This window comes from Geotrypetes seraphini, chromosome 8, assembly GCF_902459505.1.
Source record: "Geotrypetes seraphini chromosome 8, aGeoSer1.1, whole genome shotgun sequence".
Classification (NCBI taxonomy): domain Eukaryota; kingdom Metazoa; phylum Chordata; class Amphibia; order Gymnophiona; family Dermophiidae; genus Geotrypetes; species Geotrypetes seraphini.
In genome coordinates, this window is record NC_047091.1 from 181134109 (window position 1) to 181154566 (window position 20458).

The window sequence follows — 20458 nt, forward strand, 5'->3', positions numbered from 1 at the left end:
TTGCATCTCTTTGTCCATTAGGACGTGAACAACCGCCATTACTATGCACACAGTGCAGAAGCCCACCCAAAATCCTATGGCAGACTGCACATCGCCACTGGAACAAACCTTGATTTGATGTCTGTTGGCTCGGTTCTGGCACAGGCAGTTCTCACTACTGGATCCCCCACGTTTCATACTGACAAGAGCACTGAGGTTTTCTCCTGCCACTCGGTCAAGGTACACGAATAGAATGCAGAAGTGACTCGTAGGTGAAATAGAAGTCAGGTTGGCTTTGCTTGTACACCAAATTAAAAAATGACACGGGGACAGATTTTTCCCAATCCCCATGGGAACTCATTTTCCTGTCCTGGTGAGTTCTTTTCCTGTCCCTGCCCCATTCCTGCAAGCTCCGTCCTCATCTGCACAAGCCTCAAACACTTTCAAATCCTAAGTAGCAACATTCTAGAGCTCAGATTGTGATGTCATAATGCCTCATTCCACCAATGCCTAAGCTCCGTCCTCATCTGCACAAGCCTCAAACACTTTAAAATCCTAAGTAGCAACATTCTAGAGCTCAGATTGTGATGTCATAATGCCTCATTCCACCAATGCCTAAGCTCCGTCCTCATCTGCACAAGCCTCAAACACTTTAAAATCCTAAGTAGCAACATTCTAGAGCTCAGATTGTGATGTCATAATGCCTCATTCCACCAATGCCTAAGCTCCGTCCTCATCTGCACAAGCCTCAAACACTTTAAAATCCTAAGTAGCAACATTCTAGAGCTCAGATTGTGATGTCATAATGCCTCATTCCACCAATGCCTAAGCTCCGTCCTCATCTGCACAAGCCTCAAACACTTTAAAATCCTAAGTAGCAACATTCTAGAGCTCAGATTGTGATGTCATAATGCCTCATTCCACCAATGCCTAAGCTCCGTCCTCATCTGCACAAGCCTCAAACACTTTCAAATCCTAAGTAGCAACATTCTAGAGCTCAGATTGTGATGTCATAATGCCTCATTCCACCAATGCCTAAGCTCCGTCCTCATCTGCACAAGCCTCAAACACTTTCAAATCCTAAGTGGCAACATTCTAGAGCTCAGATTGTGATGTCATAATGCCTCATTCTACCAATGCCTAAGCTCCGTCCTCATCTGCACAAGACTCAAACACTTTAAAATCATAAGTGTTCGAGGCTTGTGCAGTTAAGGCAGAGCTTACAGGAATGGGACAGCAGCAAAACTCGCAGGGACGGGATGAGGAAATTGAGTTCCTGCAGGGATGGGGACAAATTTGTTCCCGTGTCATTCTCTACAACAAATTCTACCTCTCAAATTACAAAGACTTGAGTAAAAAAAATAAGCAAATTTGTATTGTAACTTTACCAACTTGTACTTGTGATGACAGCGCTGATCTTCTTGCCTCCAACTTATTCCTTATGGACAAAAGTGATTGTTTGCTAAGGAGACGTTTGTTTGTGTTTTGTCTTCTAGAAGCTGCAGGGAAAAAAGTCCTAGGCCTCAATTTGCATAGCTTCAAAATTTTGCAGCAAACTGACTTTGTAGGCTTAGTACAACTTCCCTAAACGCCCCTCCCCTATTTTTGGCCAAAATGTAAATCTGTCTTCATATGAGATGCATAAAATGTGCTCTGTGAGAACGTCAAAGTGAAAGCATGTGCACTGCTTTGAAAATTACCCCAGGGATTGATGCACATAAATTTACACTTGGTTTGTTTGGCATGAATAAATTTTCAGGGCTAATGTATGCAAAAACACTGGAATTTTCAAAAATATGTGCATAAGAGTAAATTCCTCTCACCGTGGGAATGGTTTCACTCGGACTAATTGAGTTTCCATGCATATAAAGGGGCATAATTGAAAGGGACGTCTAAGTCCGTTTACGTCCATCTCGCAAGTCGTCCAAAGTTAAAAAGAGCCTAAGACACATTTTCGAAAGATACGTCCAACTTGTCTTGACTTTCGAAAATCGTCTAATTATATGTCCTGCCAATGTGATCGTCCAAGCCGCTAAAGCGTCCATCTTTATACCACATTACCGTCCAACTTTCCGTCCAAGTCCAAAACGCCTAGAACTAGCCCTGTTGGACGTGGAAGGGGTCTGCAAAGTGATGGACTGCACACCCAGACATGCCACCTAAATAGTGGGGTACCTTACAAGGCACTGTTGTGAACGTCACAAAAAGGGTGCCATGGCTTCTCCCTTATAGGTGACAGTAAGCCCCCCAAACCACCTCCAGAATCCCCTAGATCCGCCTATCTACCACCCCAATAGCCTTTATGGCTTCAGGAGCCACTTATATGCCAGTACAAAAGGGTTTTGAGGGTGTATAGGGGAGTGCACATGTTTCAGTATCAATGCAGTGATTACAGGGGCTTATGGGCATGGGTCCTCCTCTCTATGGGTCCCTAGCCCACCCCCAAGACGACTTAAGCTGCCTCTGGGCTGGACGACTAGGCTTTCCTATGCCAGGCGGCCAAGTGATGATGTTCTGGAGGCTGAAATTTAAAGTTGTGAATAAAATTTTTATGGGGCTGGGGGGTGGTTGGTGATCACTGGGGTAGTGTGTGGGGGTCTGTGTTATGTGTTTTCAGTGCTTATCTGGTGAGTTTAGGTGGATTTTTGTGACTTAGACCATGTTTTACATGGTCTAAGTCACAACGTCCAAGTTCCGTCGATCGTCGGGTATATAACCAGCATTTAAAAAACAAAATACCCAAACTGTGGCTCAATATTTACCCATCAATTTTTTTTTCCAAACAGAACAAAATTCATTGCATTTCAAACAATAGTTGCTAAATTTGGCCTGTATTACTCAGTGCACATAAAGGTAATTTTCAAAAGCATTTCTACGGTAGAACACTGCTTTATCTATGCAGCAGACTTGAAAGTGTACAGCCTACGGGGCTCATAATCGAAAGAGAAAAACGTCCAAAAATCGGTCTAAGTCGGCACTTGGACGAACATGTCTCAAAAACGTCCAAGCGCCGATAATAAAACCGGGTTTTGGACGTGTTTCTAAACGACCTAGGCCTTCATAGTGCCGCTCAACGTCCAAAGCTAAACGGGGCGTGTCGGGAGGCGTGTCGAGGGCGGGACGTGGGCCGGCTTAGACTTGGTCGTACAGCGTGTAGAACCGAAAGATGTTGCGGTTTAAAAAATTTGCAGATATTCAGCGTCAGTACTCAGCAGATCATGGCTGGCGCTGAATGTCTGCACTGGACAGCCGGTGCCAGAACTAGCCGTGACAGCAAAAAGGCTGACTTAACTTTATGCAGATCAGTTTTAGGTAGTGGACTGAATATTATTGCTAAGTGAATAGCTTGTGGCTCCACTCTTGCCCCATGCTGGCACTACCTGGACAGTGACAAGGCAGTCTTTAAAGATATCCAGCAGCACTTATCTGGATAGCTGGTATTGATACCTGGAGAAATGCCACTGAATATAAACCTGTGAATTTTCAGAGCATGGTGAGGAAGAATGAGCATGGAAGAAAAGCATGCATTTCAGTATTTACACTCTACAGTCAGTGTTTGTTTAAAACACTAATTGTATATTTAACGTTGATACCCATTGAAGTGGCAGTACTGCATGAAGGACCATATCTGTATAGTGCCTCTTTTTTTTTTTTTTTTTAATTCTTTATTCATTTTTAAAACTTTCATCAAGTGTACAACGTATCATAATAAACACAATTAATCAGAGCACTTGCATATCTTATCATTATAATCTAAACATACAAATGTAACCCTCTCCCCACCCTCCCTCAAATCTCTTCATTTATAATAAGAAACCTATATTTGTATCCCTCCCCACTCCCATTACTATTTGTTGTATGACTAATAGAAAAATGGCATTTAATCATGACAAAAAGACGTTAATGGCTCCCAGATTTTAATAAAATTATATAAAATATATAAAAAAATATAAAATAAAAGTATGTTTGATCCATTTTCTTTTGTTTGGAAGGAGGATGGATTGAAATATTTAGGAATTTGGATTAAAAATACAGTAGATGATACGGTAAAAGAAAATGGCGGTACTTGAGAGAGTCCAAAGGAGAGCAACGAAATTGGTAAGAGGGCTGGAACACTGCTCATACGCCGAGAGGCTGGATAGGCTGGGGCTCTTCTCTCTGGAGAAAAGGAGGCTCAGGGGAGATATGATAGAGACCTTCAAGATCATGAGGGGCATAGAGAAGTTGGATAGGGACAGATTCTTCAGACTGAAGGGGACAGCAAATACGAGGGGGCATTCTGAGAAACTGAAGGGAGACAGGTTCAAAACAAATGCAAGGAAGTTTTTTTTCACCCAGAGGGTCGTGGACACTTGGAATGCGCTACCGGAGGAAGTGATCAGGCAGAATACGGTACAAGGATTCAAACAGGGATTGGATGGATTCCTGAGGGATAAAGGGATCGTGGGATACTGAGGGAGGAGCTGGGATATAACACAAGTATAGGAAGTAAATCAGGTAATGAGTATAAACTAACCTGGTCGTGCATGTGCAAGACCGGAGGGCTAGGACTTCGATAGGAAGGCAGGACTTAAATGGGAAACCAAGGTGGCAAGGGAGCCCCTTCTGATGATTCAGACAGGTCTTGACCTGTTTTGGGCCACCGCGGGAGCGGACTGCTGGGCAGGATGGACCTGTGGTCTGACCCGGCGGAGGCACTGCTTATGTTCTTATGTTCTTTTGTTAAAAAAGGTTACAGAATTATGTGAACACTGGAATCCATTACATTTATCTTGGTGGGGGAGAGTCCAAACTGTTAAAATGATGATATTGCCTGTGGTTTGCTACCAAATGGGTATGATACCAGTATTCTTTCATGGGTCTTTCTATAAAAAATTGAACTCAATAATTACCAAATTTATTTGGCTTGGTAAAACTCCTAGAATTGCTTTAGTATCTTTGCAAAAACCAATCAAGGAGGGTGGGGTAAATTTTCCAAATTTTTCTGTATAGTGCCTCTGAAAATTCAGGTTTCCATTTTATTCTGCTAGATCAGTCCAGATGGGTGGGTTATGCATTTCAACCAGCAGATGGAGGCAGAGAACAGGTCACCGTCAACAGCATAAAGAGTGATGCAGCCCTGGAAATTGCTAATATTTCTCTGCCTCCAGACGGTGTGTTTGAACTGGTGCAGCGAAAGTTTTCAGCGCAGGCCTGACTCTTCGGGGCGCTGGCTGTAGCTGGAGGCCCGATGGTTGGGTCATTGGCTATGGGAAGCTCTCTGGGTTTGTTCTGCAGACCTTTTGCCCTGATTGAGCTAGAGGGTTGGTTCCCTTTTCAGCCCCAAGTTGTGGCACATGGGGTTTGTCTTGGAGTGGCTGGGCAGGTCAAGGTACTAAGAAACGTCTGCCAGCGGGAGTGTGTGTGGCCATTCCTCCTACCTCATTCCTTTAGATTGTTGACCTCCTTTTTTCTGTTATGGGCCTTGTGGAATTGATGTCACATAAAACAGTGGACAATTCATTTCAAACTGAAACTCAATACGGAACAGACCAAACTTTTCTTGGCTAGTCCCAATGACAAAAGAACAAACTCATGGCTTCATCTTAATGGTCATGACTACCCGATTATTAAATCTATCAAAATTCTGGGAGTCACACTAGACCAGGGGTGCCCAACGCGTCGATCGCGATCGACCAGTAGCTCAGGAAGGCAACGCGAATCGATCGCGGAGCCCATCCCGGGCTCTGTGATAGACTCGTGTTGCCGTCCTGATCTACGGGCCGATCAGCCTTCCTCTCCAGTGTTCTCCCTAGGGCCTTTTAGCTGGGCGGTCCGCCCAGCTGTCATCTGCCGCTGCTGAACATTAAACCCCCCCCAAAAAAAAACCGGCTTGGAGATTTCAGCCCGTAGCAAACTTATGCTCCGGGCTCTAACGTGTACGTGCCGGCTTCTCTTCTCTTCCCTCCGAAACCGGAAGTTATGTCCGGAGGGGGGGGGGGGAGAAGGGAAGCCAGCACGCACATGTTGAGAGCCCTGAAGCAAGCGTTCACTACGGGCTAATGTGGGAGACAGGTTAGTGAAGCATTTGTTCTTCTTCCTGCCGAGTCCTGCCTACTTTCTGTTTCCGCGAAGGCAGGACCCGGCAGCATTTCCCCCAATAGGTTGATCACGATCTTGGGCTGATCAGCCTTCCTCTTCCCGTCGGCAGAATTGACGTCGGGGAGAGGAATGCTGGTTGGCCGAAGCAGGGAGAGCTTGGGGCCTGTTATTGGTGGCGTTTGGGTCCTGGTCCCCGATGGTAATGGCAGTGGCAGTGGCTTGGGGGAGGGCAGGGAGAAAGAAAGAAAAAGGGCAGGCAGGGAGACAGAAGGAAAGAAGAGAAACAGAAAAAAATGAAAAGGAGGCAGAGAGAAAGAAAGGGCAGGGAAGAGGAAGGAAAAGTTGGGGGAAGGAATGAGGTCTGGAGGAGAGGAAGCATACAGGCTAAAAGAAGGGAAGAAAGATTGTATGCACAGTCAGAAGAAGAAAGTGCAACCAGAGACTCATGAAATCACCAGACAAGGTAGGGAAAATGATTTTATTTTAAATTTAGTGATCAAAATGTGTCTGAATTTATATCTGCTGTCTATATTTTACACTAAGGTCCCCTTTTACTAAATCGCAATAGCGGTTTTTAGCACAGGGAGATGCGCTGAATGCCCTGCACTGCTTTCGATGCTCATAGGCTCCCTGTGCTAAAAACCGCTATTGCGATTTAGTAAAAGGGGGCCATCGTGCAAAATATAGACAGCAGATATAAATTCTCAAAACAGACACATTTTGATCACTAAACTGAAAATAAAATAATTTCTCCCACAAGTGGACATGCTTAGTTACGTCAGCTCTATGGCTGCATTAACTGTAAGGTGACTGAATCTAAGGCTATATGCTACCATTCTGTAATGGAACCTGGGAGCCCATTCACTGCTATAGAATAGGCGTTCCCTGTACAGTCTCAGGGTGCCTACGAGGAAGAATCCACTTGGAGAATTGCCCCTTATTTTTTTTAAGGATTATAAAAACAGAAGCAATAATGTGAAAAACAAAACCCAGCCTTAAAACAGGCTGAATTAATTTGTGAACCATTATTTAAAGGATACTCAGAAAAAATATTGTTTTCCCTTAACTTAAATGAAATAAACATATTCCTATCCATCATTTGACTATAGCTAAGGGCAAAAGAACCTCATAGAGCTGCAGTGAAATAGAAAAGTGATTTTGTTTTACTGTAATCTCTGCATTAAGTAGATTTGCACACCCCAAGCTCCTTAAATCCTGATGCACTTCTAGCTTTTCCTGTATCAGACTTTGCAAGATTAATAAATGGAGCATTCTTCTGCCTGCCAGTTAAAGGATGAAAAAAAAAAAAGCCTATAAAGTTCAAATCACAGCTTGACTAAACTTGAACTTTTTTTATTTCATTCTTCCTGGCTGACCACAATAAGCGCCAAGGTTGGGGAAGGGGTAAAACGCGGACCTGACGGACCTTGTGGATCTAAATCCGTACCGCCTTAAAAATCTGAGGTCCGTGTCGGTCCGTGTCCGTGGCGAGAGCAAGCAGAATCAGGTCCGATGTCCGGGCGTTTTTTTTTTCTCAAATGGTATACCACTACACTTGCTGCTTTTACTTGCTTCGGGCCTTCCTCGTTGCCGGGACCTGCCTACTTTCTGTTTCCGCGAAGGCAGGACCCGGCAGTGAGGAAGGCCCGAAGCAAGTAAAAGCAGCAAGTTGTAAGCTTCCCTCCGGGGCTCTATTGTGTGCGTGCTGGCTTCCCTTCTCTTCCCTCCGAAACCAGAAGTAGCGTCCCGGGGGGGGGGGGGGGGAGAAGAGAAGGGAAGCCGGCACGCACACGATAGAGCCCCGGAGGGAAGCTTACAACTTGCTGCTTTTACTTGCTTCGGGCCTTCCTCGCTGCCGGGTCCTGCCTTCGCGGAAACAGAAAGTAGGCAGGTCCCGGCAACGAGGAAGGCCCGAAGCAAGTAAAAGCATGCTGGCAAAAAAAAAAAAAATAGGCAGGCGTCAAACAAAATTTTCGGCGCGAGTCAGCCCGGGAAGGAGCAGGATTAGCTGGGCGGTCATCTAAATCAGCTGGGGAGAACACTTACTTGTACCTGACGAAGTTTTCAGGCTTTCAGCTCCTCCCAGTGAAATGAGTGAAAAGTGAATCCAATCCAGCAAAAAGAACTGACCAATGAAGAGCCTGTATATTAGGGGGCAGAGTCAATGCGGCAACGTGCAAGTCGGGTAGAGAGAGTTGGAGGAGACAGACCACATGGCGGAGACAAACATGGCCGCCGGAAAAAATCTGACACCCGGTCCCGAACCAAAGACACACGGTGAAGACAAGGTAAATAGCGGTACATAGAAGGGGGTACATTTGCCTGCGGGGACAAATCTTTTCACCGTTTTTGCGGGCGGTGAAAACTTTTGTCCCCGTGTCTGTGGCGATTTGGCTATGGAGTCTCCATAACCCGCAGCCAAACCGCATCCACGCCGCGGCTCCCTGCGGGGATCGCTCCCCGTGTTATTCTCTAGTGCAGGCATTAGTTTTATCTATTTTAGACTATTGTAATATCATCTGTTTAGGAGCACCCAAAATATTCTAAGGAAATTAAGGATAATTCAGAATACAGCTGTTCGATTGATTTTTGATTTAAAAAAGAACGACCATATTAGTCCATATTATCGTTTACTTCATTGGCTGCCTTTGGAGGCAAGAGTGTTATTCAAATTCTCCTGTATCTGCTTTAAGCTGATATCGGGATTGTCTCCAGTTTACCTTTTTCCTCATTTTGTGTTGCATAGACCATCAAAAGAAACTAGAAACTTCTACTTATTTGCGTATCCAAAAATTAATGGGTGTAGATATAAGACCTTCTTAGATAGGACCCTAGCAACAATCTTGGTTAGGTAAATGTATTTAGCAAGCTATGTTATCCTATTGCAGTTTTCGGAAATTAATTAAGACCACTTTGTTCGATAAGTTTATTACTTAATGAGAGTTTTATTATTGAAATTCTATTTTACAAATATTTGTATTTTTTACTGTATTATTGTATTTCGCTGATTGTCCAGCTCTTTTTAGTGTAAACCGCCTAGAACTTTTGGTTATGGCGGTATAAAAGAATAAAGTTATTATTATTATCAGGGTTGTATTGTGTTCTTCAGTGCTGGGCTCTGCCTTACCCTCTTCTGCTCCAATCCACTGTCTGCTTCCTCATCCCCCACCTTTTCTAGTGTTATCGTATTATTTAAAAAAAAGAATGAACGAAGCAGAAGAGCTCAAAATATAAGGCATGCAGCAGCAATGAGTGACCCATCGGGAATGGGGTAATTAGAAGGACTTTTGTCAGCCATGCAGAGGATGTCCTGTTGTCTTTCAGAAGCTCTGTCGAATGGAGCAGTCGCTGGCACCTGTCATTCTAGCCATAGCAGGGGATTAGGATTAGAGAATGACACGGGGGAAAAAAATCTGTCCCCATCACTACCCTGTCACCGGACCACTGTCCCCTTCAATGCCCTGTCCACTTCACCGACCCGTCCCCGCCGTCCCCCATCCCCACAGCATCCACCCTTCCCTCTCACAGCCCTTCAGCAGCCCGAGAATCTCCGTCCCTCCCTCTTACCTTTGTGGCGCGTTAGTAAAGAAACTTATTGAAGCCGGCGGAGACTGCCTGCCTGTGCCTTCAGTCGTGTGTGTTTGAGCGGAAGCTTCTCTTCTGACGCAACTGCCCACACACACGTGACTGCAGGCAGGCAGGCAGGCTTCGTCGGCTTCAGTAAGTTTCTTTATTAAAGCGCTGTGAAGGTAAGGGGGAGAAAGGGAGATAGATTTGACCGTAGGTACAGAGGGAGGGAGGGGGCTGCGTGTGATCAGTGTCCGCGCGCCTTCCCTCCCTTCCCTCCCTTCCCTCCCCCCCATTCACCGCTCCATGGGGTGGTGGATGGCCTTGCCCCCGTACCCGCAGTGAGCACTTCCCCCCCCCCACTTTTTCGACAGGTTACCTGCGGCTAGCTGCGGGTAACTGCCACCGTGTCATTTTCTAATTAGGATTACCACCACATAGACTGTGGTCAGATATGGAGCCTTTCTGCTAACAGAGTAGCAGCAGAGTTGGCCTCTGTGGTGGCAGACTTGCAATGTCTGTGTCCCGTTTATGGCTATCCAGTTGTGGATGAGCTGGGGAGGGCTTTGACGGCTGGGATGGTTTAAAATGGGCTGGAGTGAGCTTTGACGGAGATTCCAGGAGATGGAACCTAAGCATAGTATTGGGTAGGGCTCTGGGTTTGTGGCCCAGAAATATCTAAGAAAAAGGATCATTTAAATTAAATAATTAATTTATAGAGCATGTACAGTTGGGCAGACTGGATGGACCATTCGGGTCTTTATCTGCCGTCATTTACTATGTTTGCTCTGTGCCTGTGTAGAAAAATGGTAGTCATATAGCTTCTCCTTGCTTCAGTGAGGAGCTTGTGACTGAAAGCCCCTTGTGCTTTTGTTTGAAGGTCAAAAGGATTTGGGGGCTGGGTTGGGGGGGGGGCAGTCCCCATTCTTCATAGCCAACACTTTGTTCCCTCAGAAACTAAGGGATTCTCTTGTGGAAGTTCAGGGTATCAGTGTTTCTATTACGTCTATGGCAGACCAGTCCAGAACGAATGGGTTATGTCTATCTTATCAATGGATGAAGACAGAGAAAAAAATAGTCCCAAGAGCATTGCCCTTTAGGGGTATCGTGCAGCCTGGAATGTCCAGTAATTTCTCTGTCTCCAAGCGGATGGTGGATGAATTGTACAGCTCCTTTTTGGTGCTTGTCTGGTAGCTCCTGGCCTGGTTAATTTCAGGTGGCAGTTAAGCAGGGGGTTAGGGTGGACATCTTTGTTCAGGTTATAGTCTGAATTTTCTCATTGAGCTTAGATGACACCCAGAAGTTCTGGGTTCCTCATCCCCTAGCTTGGGTGATACCTGGCCGTGCTGGGTACCCTCCCTTACTCCTCCAACTTCACTCCTGACCTCTGAGGTGACTTTAGAATGTGAAATGTCATTATTCTCTGCCTCCATCTGCTGGTTGAGGAACATAAACTACTCATCTGGACTGGTCTAGCAGGACTCAAGGAAAAGAAATTAGCAGGTAAGAACAAATTTCACCATAAGAGGTTTAGCACTAAACATATAAATTCCTTGGAATATTTGGTCTTCATTGCAAGATTATTGAAGAGTGAAAGAAGCCTTAATGTTAAATGTACAATAGAAACTAAATTCTAAATTGGCAAAGTATTGTGATGAATAGACATCAATTCTTTTCTTTTCTTTTTTAGATCTATTTAGCACACTCAAGGGGGAGGGTGGATATGGAGTGTAAGTTAATAAGATATGTTATCATATGTTATATAATATAGTACACTCCATTTTAGTTGAAAATGTGATGAAGGGTGGTTTTGGTTTTTTTTTTTTACACTATTAGATCTTATGTGTTAGATATTATAATGCTTTATTGGAATTACTTGTATGATATATTTTTGTGCACTTGTTGTTTGATTTGAAAATGAATAAAGATTTAAAAAAAAAAAAAAAAAAAAAAGAAACTAAATTCTCTTGCAGTGAGGAAGAAGCAGGGTCTGTCCAGGAATGATGGCACAGTGGATAGGGGACAAAACCATAGATTCATTGGCTTGGAAGGCAGATCACACTTACTCCCCCTCTTTTACTAATCAAATTAGTGTGCGCTATTTAAAATTTCTTATTTCGCCCAATCAGTGTACAAATTTGTAAAAACAAAGGACAAACTTTAAATAAGATAAAAGTTTGAAGTGATATATACTAACATACACGTGTTAGTGGTTAGCGCACCTTAGTGAAAGAGGGCCCGAGTCTTGGCAGTGGCCTGCACTTTCACCCTGCGGTGTTCATTCTTATTCCCACCCTAAGCCCCGTAGTAGTGAGCATGTCCTGAATACGGATCCGCTGTAGTGTCTTCTGCTCCAGTATTGAGAGTTTTGAATGCCTCTGCCGGCGATGCGCAGTGCTCTCTCGTGTTCCAGCCTTGCTGCCGTCCTTTCATTCTCAGTCCCGCAGAGCGCTCTATCCTTGGCGTGGCGGCATTCCCTGTTGTCGTGGTCTCTCTTTGCCAACACTTTTCACGTTGTTTTTCTTTTCAAAGGACAGCAGTTTAACCAGTGGGATCACTGTTGAAGGTGAGGAGAATATGTGTATAACTTCTTCTTCTGCCACCGCTGCCTCTTCCTCCTCCCTTACAACACACCATACCCTTGTGTTGATGGATCCCGATGGAGACAATGGAAATATCATCTTTGAGGATGGAACTAGTGCAGTTACCGGACAGGTAAGGAAGAGACGTAAGTCTCCATCTGACAAATGGTAGAGCAGGGTGAAGAAGCTGTTAGATTTGTGGATAATTGGATTACAGAGGCATGAAGAAATGTGTGAAACAATATTGGGCTTTAGAATTCCAAGTTCTATTGTGAAGTTATTTTAGAATTCTACTGTGAGTGATCTCCCAGCTTGATAACATTGTGCACACACCTAAGCTCTTCGGATATGTAGTAATGTGTGCTGGTTGCAAACTAGAGAGTTGCACGGGGACAGAAATCCCACCCATCCCCGTCCGTCCCCACCCATCCCCGCCAGGATCCTCTCCGTCCCCACCCATCCCCGTCAGGATCCTCTCCGTCCCCACCCGTCCCCGTCAGGATCCTCTCCATCCCCGTCCGTCCCCGCCAGGATCTTCTCCGTCCCCACCAGGATCCTGTCCGTCCATCCCGCCAGGATCCTCTCCGTCCCCACCCGTCCCCGCCAGGATCGTCTCCATCCCCACCCGTCCCCGTCAGGATCATCTCCGTCCCCGTCCGTCCCGCCAGGATCCTCTCCATCCCCACCCATTCCCGCCAGGATCGTCTCCATCCCCACCCGTCCCCGTCAGGATCCTCTCTGACCCGTCCGTCCCCGCCCGGATCCTCTCCGTCCCCACCCATCCCCGTCAGGATCCTCTCCGTCCCCGTCAGGATCCTCTCTGACCCGTCCGTCCCCGCCAGAATCCTCTCCGTCCCCACCCGTCCCCGTCAGGATCCTCTCTGTCCCTGCCAGGATCGTCTCCGTCCCCAACCGTCCCCATCAGGATCCTCTCCGTCCCCGTCAGGATCCTCTCCGTCCCCGTCCGTCCCCGTCAGGATCCTCTCCGTCCCCGTCAGGATCCTCTCCGTCCCCACCCGTCCCTGTCAGGATCCTCTCTGTCCCCACCCGTCCCCGCAAGGAATTACTTCCATCCCCGCCCGTCCCCATAAAAAGCAGCAATTACTTCTGACAGGATCATCAATTCCACAGTTTCTTTTGTGTTTGCGCTGCTGTTTTCCTTGTGGAATCTCTTTGGTGGAACCCTTTTTTTGTTTCCTGTTTAGGTAATTAACTTACAAACCCCCTCTTTTACTAAGGCTGACGTGTCCATTATATTATATGGACGAACCCTGCTTCCAAAGCCTTCCATCCCCGTGGGAGTCCTGTTAGCTAGAGGGGGGTCCCCGTGGGAGTCCCGTGAGCCAGAGGGGGTCCCTGTGGGAGTCCTGTGGGTTAGGGGTGGGATTCCCGCGAGAACCCTATGGGACCCGCGAGATTCCCACGATCCCCGTTCCCATGCAGACGTCTATTGTAAACCTCATGATTCCTGGCCGAGCTGATATTACTATTTGACACTCTTAGGTGTTCTGCTCAGCCATCTTTCTTCCCTTCAGTGCATCTAGAATTCGGCTGCACGACTCATATTCCGTGAGAGCCGCTATACTCATGTTACCCCTCTACTAAACTCTCTTTATTGGCTTCCCATCTGTTTCCAAATACAGTTCAAACTCCTCTTACTGTCCTACAAATTCATTCACTCAGCTGCCCCTCATTATCTCTCTTCACTTCTCTCCCCCTATGTTTCCCCTGCGAGCTATGCTCAACTGGTAAGTCCCTCCTATCTGTGCCCTTGTCTTTCTCTGCCAACTCCAGACTCCATCCTTTCTGTCTTGCTGTGCCATTTGCTTGGAACAAACTGCCTGAATCCTGACGGCGGGCTCCGTCTCTGGCCGTGTTAAAATCCAAGTTAAAAGCCCAGTTATATATGTAAACCGCTTTGATTGTAACTACAGAAAAGGTGGTATATCAAGTCCCATCCTCTTTGCCCATGTAAAAATAAATAAGTTTTAGACATCCATCATTCTTTTAGTAGTGAGAAAGGAGGCGATGTTTCAGACTAATGCATTCATAATTTTATGTGAAATCTTTTTTTTATTGAAATAAAGGAAATTAGAAACAAAGCCATAGGTAGTACACAAATGAACAATGTGTGTCCTTGAACAAGAACTCTTCACAACCTCACCCAAACAAAACAACCACTTCCTAAGGTCAAAAGTCCCTCCCCTCCCCCAAATCAAGGTCACAAACATAGGAAACCTAGTCAGTACAAAAGGTACAGAACAAGCAAGGGAGTTGGTTTCTTAAACCCCCCATACCTGTACGTCCAATATATGAACACTCGAAGGCAACAAGAGAAGAAAAAAAAATAATTCCACACCCATTCACAGAGTCATCCACAACCAATCATACCTACAGTCCAGCCCTGGAGACCTCCTGCCACGGCCCACCCCCAGAATCCAAATGCAAAAAGAATTAAGGACTAAACTTAAGCATTCATCATTTTATGATCTGTTTTACTTTCATATTGCTTTATGACTGAAAGGTCATAAACTTCCTCTCACCATAGGTGGACCTTAAATTGCTGTGTAAAAATTGCTTGCTTCCCACCTTGAGAGACCGAACTTGATCTTGACAAGTGCGATACTTTTGAAATGGACAAAAATATGTTGCCCTTGTTCTAGAAGTTTTTCTGTTCATTTCTGCTTCTTATTCATAAGCATTCTTTCCCCTTCCATGTCCCCCTTAGGTCAGTGAATCACCGGACCAGAGCCTGTTGGAGAAGCAGCTAATTGAGCTGCATCAGCAGAACCAGAGGTTGAAGGATGATAAGGAGGACACTGAGCGGAAACTAAGAGCTGAGATTTTGCAGCTAAAGGAACATGTAGGTACCCCAGAGACCAGGAGAGAGAAGCGTGGGAAACATTAGTGCAAGACAGGGAGATGAGCCCAAGAAAAAGAGAGAGAGGGAACACACAGAGCCTCCTTTACTGCAATATAGTATTTATTTATTTAAAGAACTTACTATTTGCTTATCTCCTAAGCGGCTTACAAGTAAACATGCACAGTAGAGGTCAAATTTTACCATACATTTTCCAATACATTACAAACATCAGTCAGCTTTGTTTACATTGTTCGATAAAAAATTGTAGTCATTCTCAAACATTTTATGGGATGTCAGAGGGACAGCTAAAAGCTAAGACGAAAAAATGAGCCTTAAGTGATTTTCGAAATGGCAGTACATTGCTACAAACACGTATTGCTCCGAACAGACCATTCGAAAGCACCGGCAGGGCTGTGGAGTCGGTAGATAAATGTTCCGACTCCTCAGTTTTTTGTACTTCAGACTCCGACTCCGACTCCAGGTACCCGAAATTTCCTCCGACTCCTCGACTCCAAAGCACTGGTTAATTTTCAGATCGTTAAAATGGAATGTCAAGTTGAGAGAAATGAGCATTTTCGACACCACCTTCTTTTTGCTTTTAATCAAGGTTTTAAGGCCGCAGAAGCTGCTCGCAACATTTGTGCTGTGTATATAGTGGGTGCTATAGCTGAAAGAATCGCTCGTGATTGGTATGCCAAGTTCAAAAATGGAGTCGGTAGATAAATGTTCCGACTCCGACTCCTCAGTTTTTTGTACTTTTGATTCCGACTCCAGGTACCCGAAATTTCCTCCGACTCCTCGACTCCGACTCCACAGCCCTGAGCACCAGACCCACAATTGAAAAACAAGACACTTTCTAGTGGAGGCGAACTTAATTTCGTCTCTTATCTTCTTGAATCTAACAGCATCTTATTTTCTAATCTCAAAACTTTTATTAGGTTTACAGTACTCCCCCGAAATTCGCAGGGGTTCCGTTCCAGGAACCTCCACAAATTAAAAAAAACAAAAAAACAAACGCAAATGCGGTTTTTTGCCTGTCTAAAGGCAGGGGAGGCAGGAGAGGGCAGCTGGAGTGCCGGCGGGTGAAGAAAATCACTTGCGGTTTGCTCCGACCGCCTCTTCCTGTAGTAAAGTCTGGCTACACCAATCAGGAGCTGGTTTGACACGCAGCTCCTGATTGGTGTAACCCGACTTTACTACAGGAAGAAGCGGTCGGACCAAACCATGAATGATTGAGTCCACGAACTGCGAATTCACGGAGGAACACTATATATTTTCAAGCATTTGGCCAGATAGTTTGGAAGGGTGTCATAATTGCTTGTAAAACCAGCTTTATATACTGAAAATGCTTTTTATAAAATCGCGCACGTCTGAAAGTGTCATTTAGACAGAGGGTGAGCTACAGTACACATACAAAGTTTATAAGATACGCAGGTGCATGCACACATTTACAACAGCTTTGGGGTAGGTGTAAATGAATGTGTTGGCTTCCACGTGCTTTTGAGCCAGGCCCATTTAGAGTCAACTTGGACATCTGCCTTTTAGGTTTTTAGCCTCTTGTCTATGGAACTCCTTCCCATGTGAATTAAGAGAAGAACCTGTACTTTGTAGGTTCAGAACTGCTTTGAAGATGTTTTTCTTCAGTCAGGCTTTTCCTGGTTAGTGGTGCTGGTTCTGAGACTCGCACTATTTATTTATTTATTAGATTTATAACCCGCTAAATCCACCAGTTCTGTGCAAAGTACAATAAAGCTATATAATAACGATAAATGACACAAAAAACAAATTTAATCATAAAAAGAGATAGGTGAGACATTCTAGAGGTGCCCAAAAGGTCAATCACAATCGACCAGTAGATCACAAGGGAAACGCAAGTCGATTGTGAAGCCCATCCCGGGCTCCGCGATAAGACTCGCACTACTTTTGCGTTCTCCCTGTTTCCCTGACGCTGCAAAAGCCAGGTGCATGCAGCCACTCTACAAGCACTGGGCCCACAAGCCTCCCCCCCATGCTAATTCTGACATCGGGGAGGAAGTTCTGGGCCAGCCAATCGCTGCCTGGCTGGCCCAGAACTTCCTCTCCGGCGTCAGAATTGACAGGGTTTGGGAAGGCCTGGCTTTTGTGGCATCGGGGAAGCAGGGAGAAATTGGTGGTGGTGGCTTGGGGGGCAGGGAGAGAGAAAGAAAGAAGGGGGCAGGGAGAGAAAAAGAAAGAAGGGGAGTGGGAGCAGGGAGAGAGGAAAAAAAAGTTGGGGGAGGGAATGGAGTGTATCAGGTGGCAGGGGGGCAGGCAGGGATAGAGGAAGAAAAAAATTGGACTCATGGAGGGACAGAGATGTTGGTTGGGGAATGGAATGAGGTCTGGAGGAGAGGAAGCATACAGGAGGCATAAAGAAGGGAAGAAATATTGGATGCACAGTCACAAGGAAGTGCAACCAGAGACTCATGAAATCACCAGACAACAAAGGTAGGAAAAATTATTTTATTTTCAATTTAGTGATAAAAATATGTCCGTTTTGAGAATTTATATCTGCTGTCTATATTTTGCACTATGGCCCCCTTTTACTAAACAGCAATAGCAGTTTTTAGCGCAGGGAGCCTATGAGCATCAGGAGCAGCGCGGGGCATTCAGCGCAGCTCCCTGCGCTAAAAACCACTATCGTGGTTTAGTTAAAGGGGTGGGGGTATATTTGTCTTTTTTTGTATAGTTGTTACTGAGGTGATATTGCATATTTTAAACTCATCTGCCTTGACCTCTTTGAAAAAAAAACCCTGAATATAAATGATAATTAACATTTTCTCTGCATACAGTGTGCTTTGTGTTTTAAAAAATTTTATTGTTGGTAGATGATTTTGACTTGGTCATTTTAAAAGTAGCTCGCAAGCCAAAAAAGTGTGGGCACCCCTGTTCTAGACAGTACGGTTATTTCCTTATAGCCACATGCTGCTGCAGAAGGACTCCACTCCGGATTTTTCACTCTGCCTATCTTATACGTCACTGGGCTGTATACGTCAAGCATGTACAGCCACCCAATACACGTGAGGTAGAGGCACCTGTAGCAACAGGCTTAAACAAATTGTTATGCTCAAAAGTAACTAAACAGTACTGTTAACTGTCAACACTGGCTTCAAAAGAGCTCAGAAACTACTCCCCAAATAAAGTGAAATATATATAGAAAGTCTTCCCAGCCCCCAAGGGCTGACAGGCATCCAAGAATCAGCTTGGAGAAGCATAAACAGACTGAAAACTGTAACAGGCGCAGGAATGCAGGGCGGGAGTCTAGAATGTCTCACCTATCTGCTGGAAAAGAGCTTATTAGGGTAAGTACATAATCTCTTTTTCCAGTGCAATAGGTGAGACATTCTAGACCAGACATGGGCAGCTCCGGTCCTCGAGGGCCGGAATCCAATCGGGTTTTCAGGATTTCCCCAGTGAATATGCATGAGATCTATTTGCATGCACTGCTTTCAATGCATATTCACTGGGGAAATCCTGAAAATCTGATTGGATTCCGGCCCTCGAGGTCTGGAATTGCCCATGTCTGTTCTAGACACTTGGGGCGTACAAAAGCAGTCCCCCAAAAAGCTAGGGTGGGTTTGCTGTGCCCATCCTTAAAATCGAGGTCCCAGAGGCAGAGTCCTGTCTTGCCGCCACATCCAATCTGTAAAACTTGGCACATGTGCAGAGAAGACCACATTGCCACTCTGCAGATCTCCTCAGGAGAGACGGATCTAGCTTTGGCCCACGAAGAAGCCACAGTTATGGTAGAATGCGTCTTAATGGAAACAGGAGACTGTTTCCCTGAAAGAATATAGGCTGACGAAATGGCCCTATGGATCCATCTGGAAATAGTGGCCTTGGAAGCAGGAGAGCCCCGCTTAACTGAATGAGTCAGCCCAAACAAATGGTCGGAGAGACAAAATTCGATGGTGACCTCCAAATAACTTACATCCAGTTTCTTCAACAGGCAGTCCGGTGTCTTGGAACCTGTCGGTTGAAAGGCAAGCAAACACACTTCCTGATTGACATGGAAAGCCAAAACTACCTTTGGCAGGAAGGAAGAATCCGTCCAAAGGGAAACCCCTGCCTCTGAAATATTGAGGAAAGGATTTTAAAGTGTTTGAGGCTTGTGCAGATGAAGATGGAGCTTGCAGGAATGGGGCAGGGACAGAAAAAGAACTTGCGTGATTGGGAAAATGAGTTCCCGTGGGGATGGGTAAAAATTTGTCCCCGTGTCATTCTCTACTCCCAGATATTCCAGCAATTGTATGGGCATCAGATGGCTCTTCTTGAAGTTGAGAATCCAGCCCAGGTCTTCCAGCACCTGGAGCACGCTCTACCTTGTGTCGTCTCTCGGCCAATGAGGGAGCTCTGATCAGCCAGTTGTGCAAGTAAGGGTGAACTTGGAGACCCATCTTTCGCAGCTAAGCCACCACTACCACCATCACCTTGGTGAAGGTCCGGGGTGCTGTTGCTAGCTCAAAGGGCAATGCGAAGAACTGGTAATGCTATTCCAGAACATGAAACCGCAAAAATTTGCGGTGGGCTGCGAAAATAGGAATGTGCAAGTATGCCTCTGTTAGATCCAGAGAGGCAAGAAACTCTCCTGGGGCCACTGCTGCAATGACCGAACACACGGTCTCCATTCGTTATCGAGAAATCTTGAGAGCCGCATTCATGTGCTGAAGATCCAGAATAGGCCGCCAATTTTCTGAGCCTTTCTTTGGCACGATAAAGTAAATGGAGTATCTGTTTGAACATGAGAGGTCAGGCGGTACTGGCTCTATAGCTTGAATATCCAGCAAGCGCTGAATGGTGACTTTCACCCTGAGCACTTTGCCCAGGCGACCTCAAGGAAAGTCTACAAACTAATTTGGCAGAGGTCGAGCAAATTCCAGCTTGTAACCCGACTGAATAATGTCCAAGATGCACTGGTCCGACATAATCAGCATCCAGGCGGGAAGAAATGCTGAGAGCCGGCCCCCTATTTGTAGAGGGGCATCCGTCGGCCTGGTGTCATTGAGCCTTTCTGGCAGAGTGCGCTGAACGGGTGGTGAAAGGCTGGGAATGCCTGTAGTCAGTGTATCATCGTCGGGAACTCTGGGAAAATTTCTGCAATGTGACATTTGCATATGAGCTACGAAAATTAAAGTGTCCAGAATCTCTGGAGGGTCTGGGTCTAGTATCGGGCAGAGTCTTGAGCGATGGTTCATCACCAAATCCATGGACTGTACCAGTCCAAATAGGTCACAGCCCCAACCTCCCTTCCTTCATTCCTCGCTTGTGCATAGAATAAAACGCACGCGCAGACCATCTACAGGCAAAGAAGATGGTCTGCGCATGCATCAGGATTGCTCTGGGATCGCTGTGGGGCGTGCCTCTGATC

General features: G+C 45.7%; 1 protein-coding gene across 3 annotated transcripts in view; it reads left to right on the top strand.

The window, feature by feature from the left end:
- LOC117366219 overlaps nucleotides 1–20458 on the top strand; it is a 93690-nt gene that overhangs the window by 56551 nt on the left and 16681 nt on the right. For 2 of the 3 annotated variants that reach the window (XM_033957463.1, XM_033957461.1), the window contains exons 4-6: nucleotides 22–219; nucleotides 12160–12342; nucleotides 14938–15072. In XM_033957463.1, coding sequence (XP_033813354.1) covers nucleotides 22–219; nucleotides 12160–12342; nucleotides 14938–15072 — 516 coding nt within the window. The remainder of the gene's footprint in view (nucleotides 1–21; nucleotides 220–12159; nucleotides 12343–14937; nucleotides 15073–20458) is intronic. The other variant, XM_033957462.1, reaches the window with a different exon arrangement.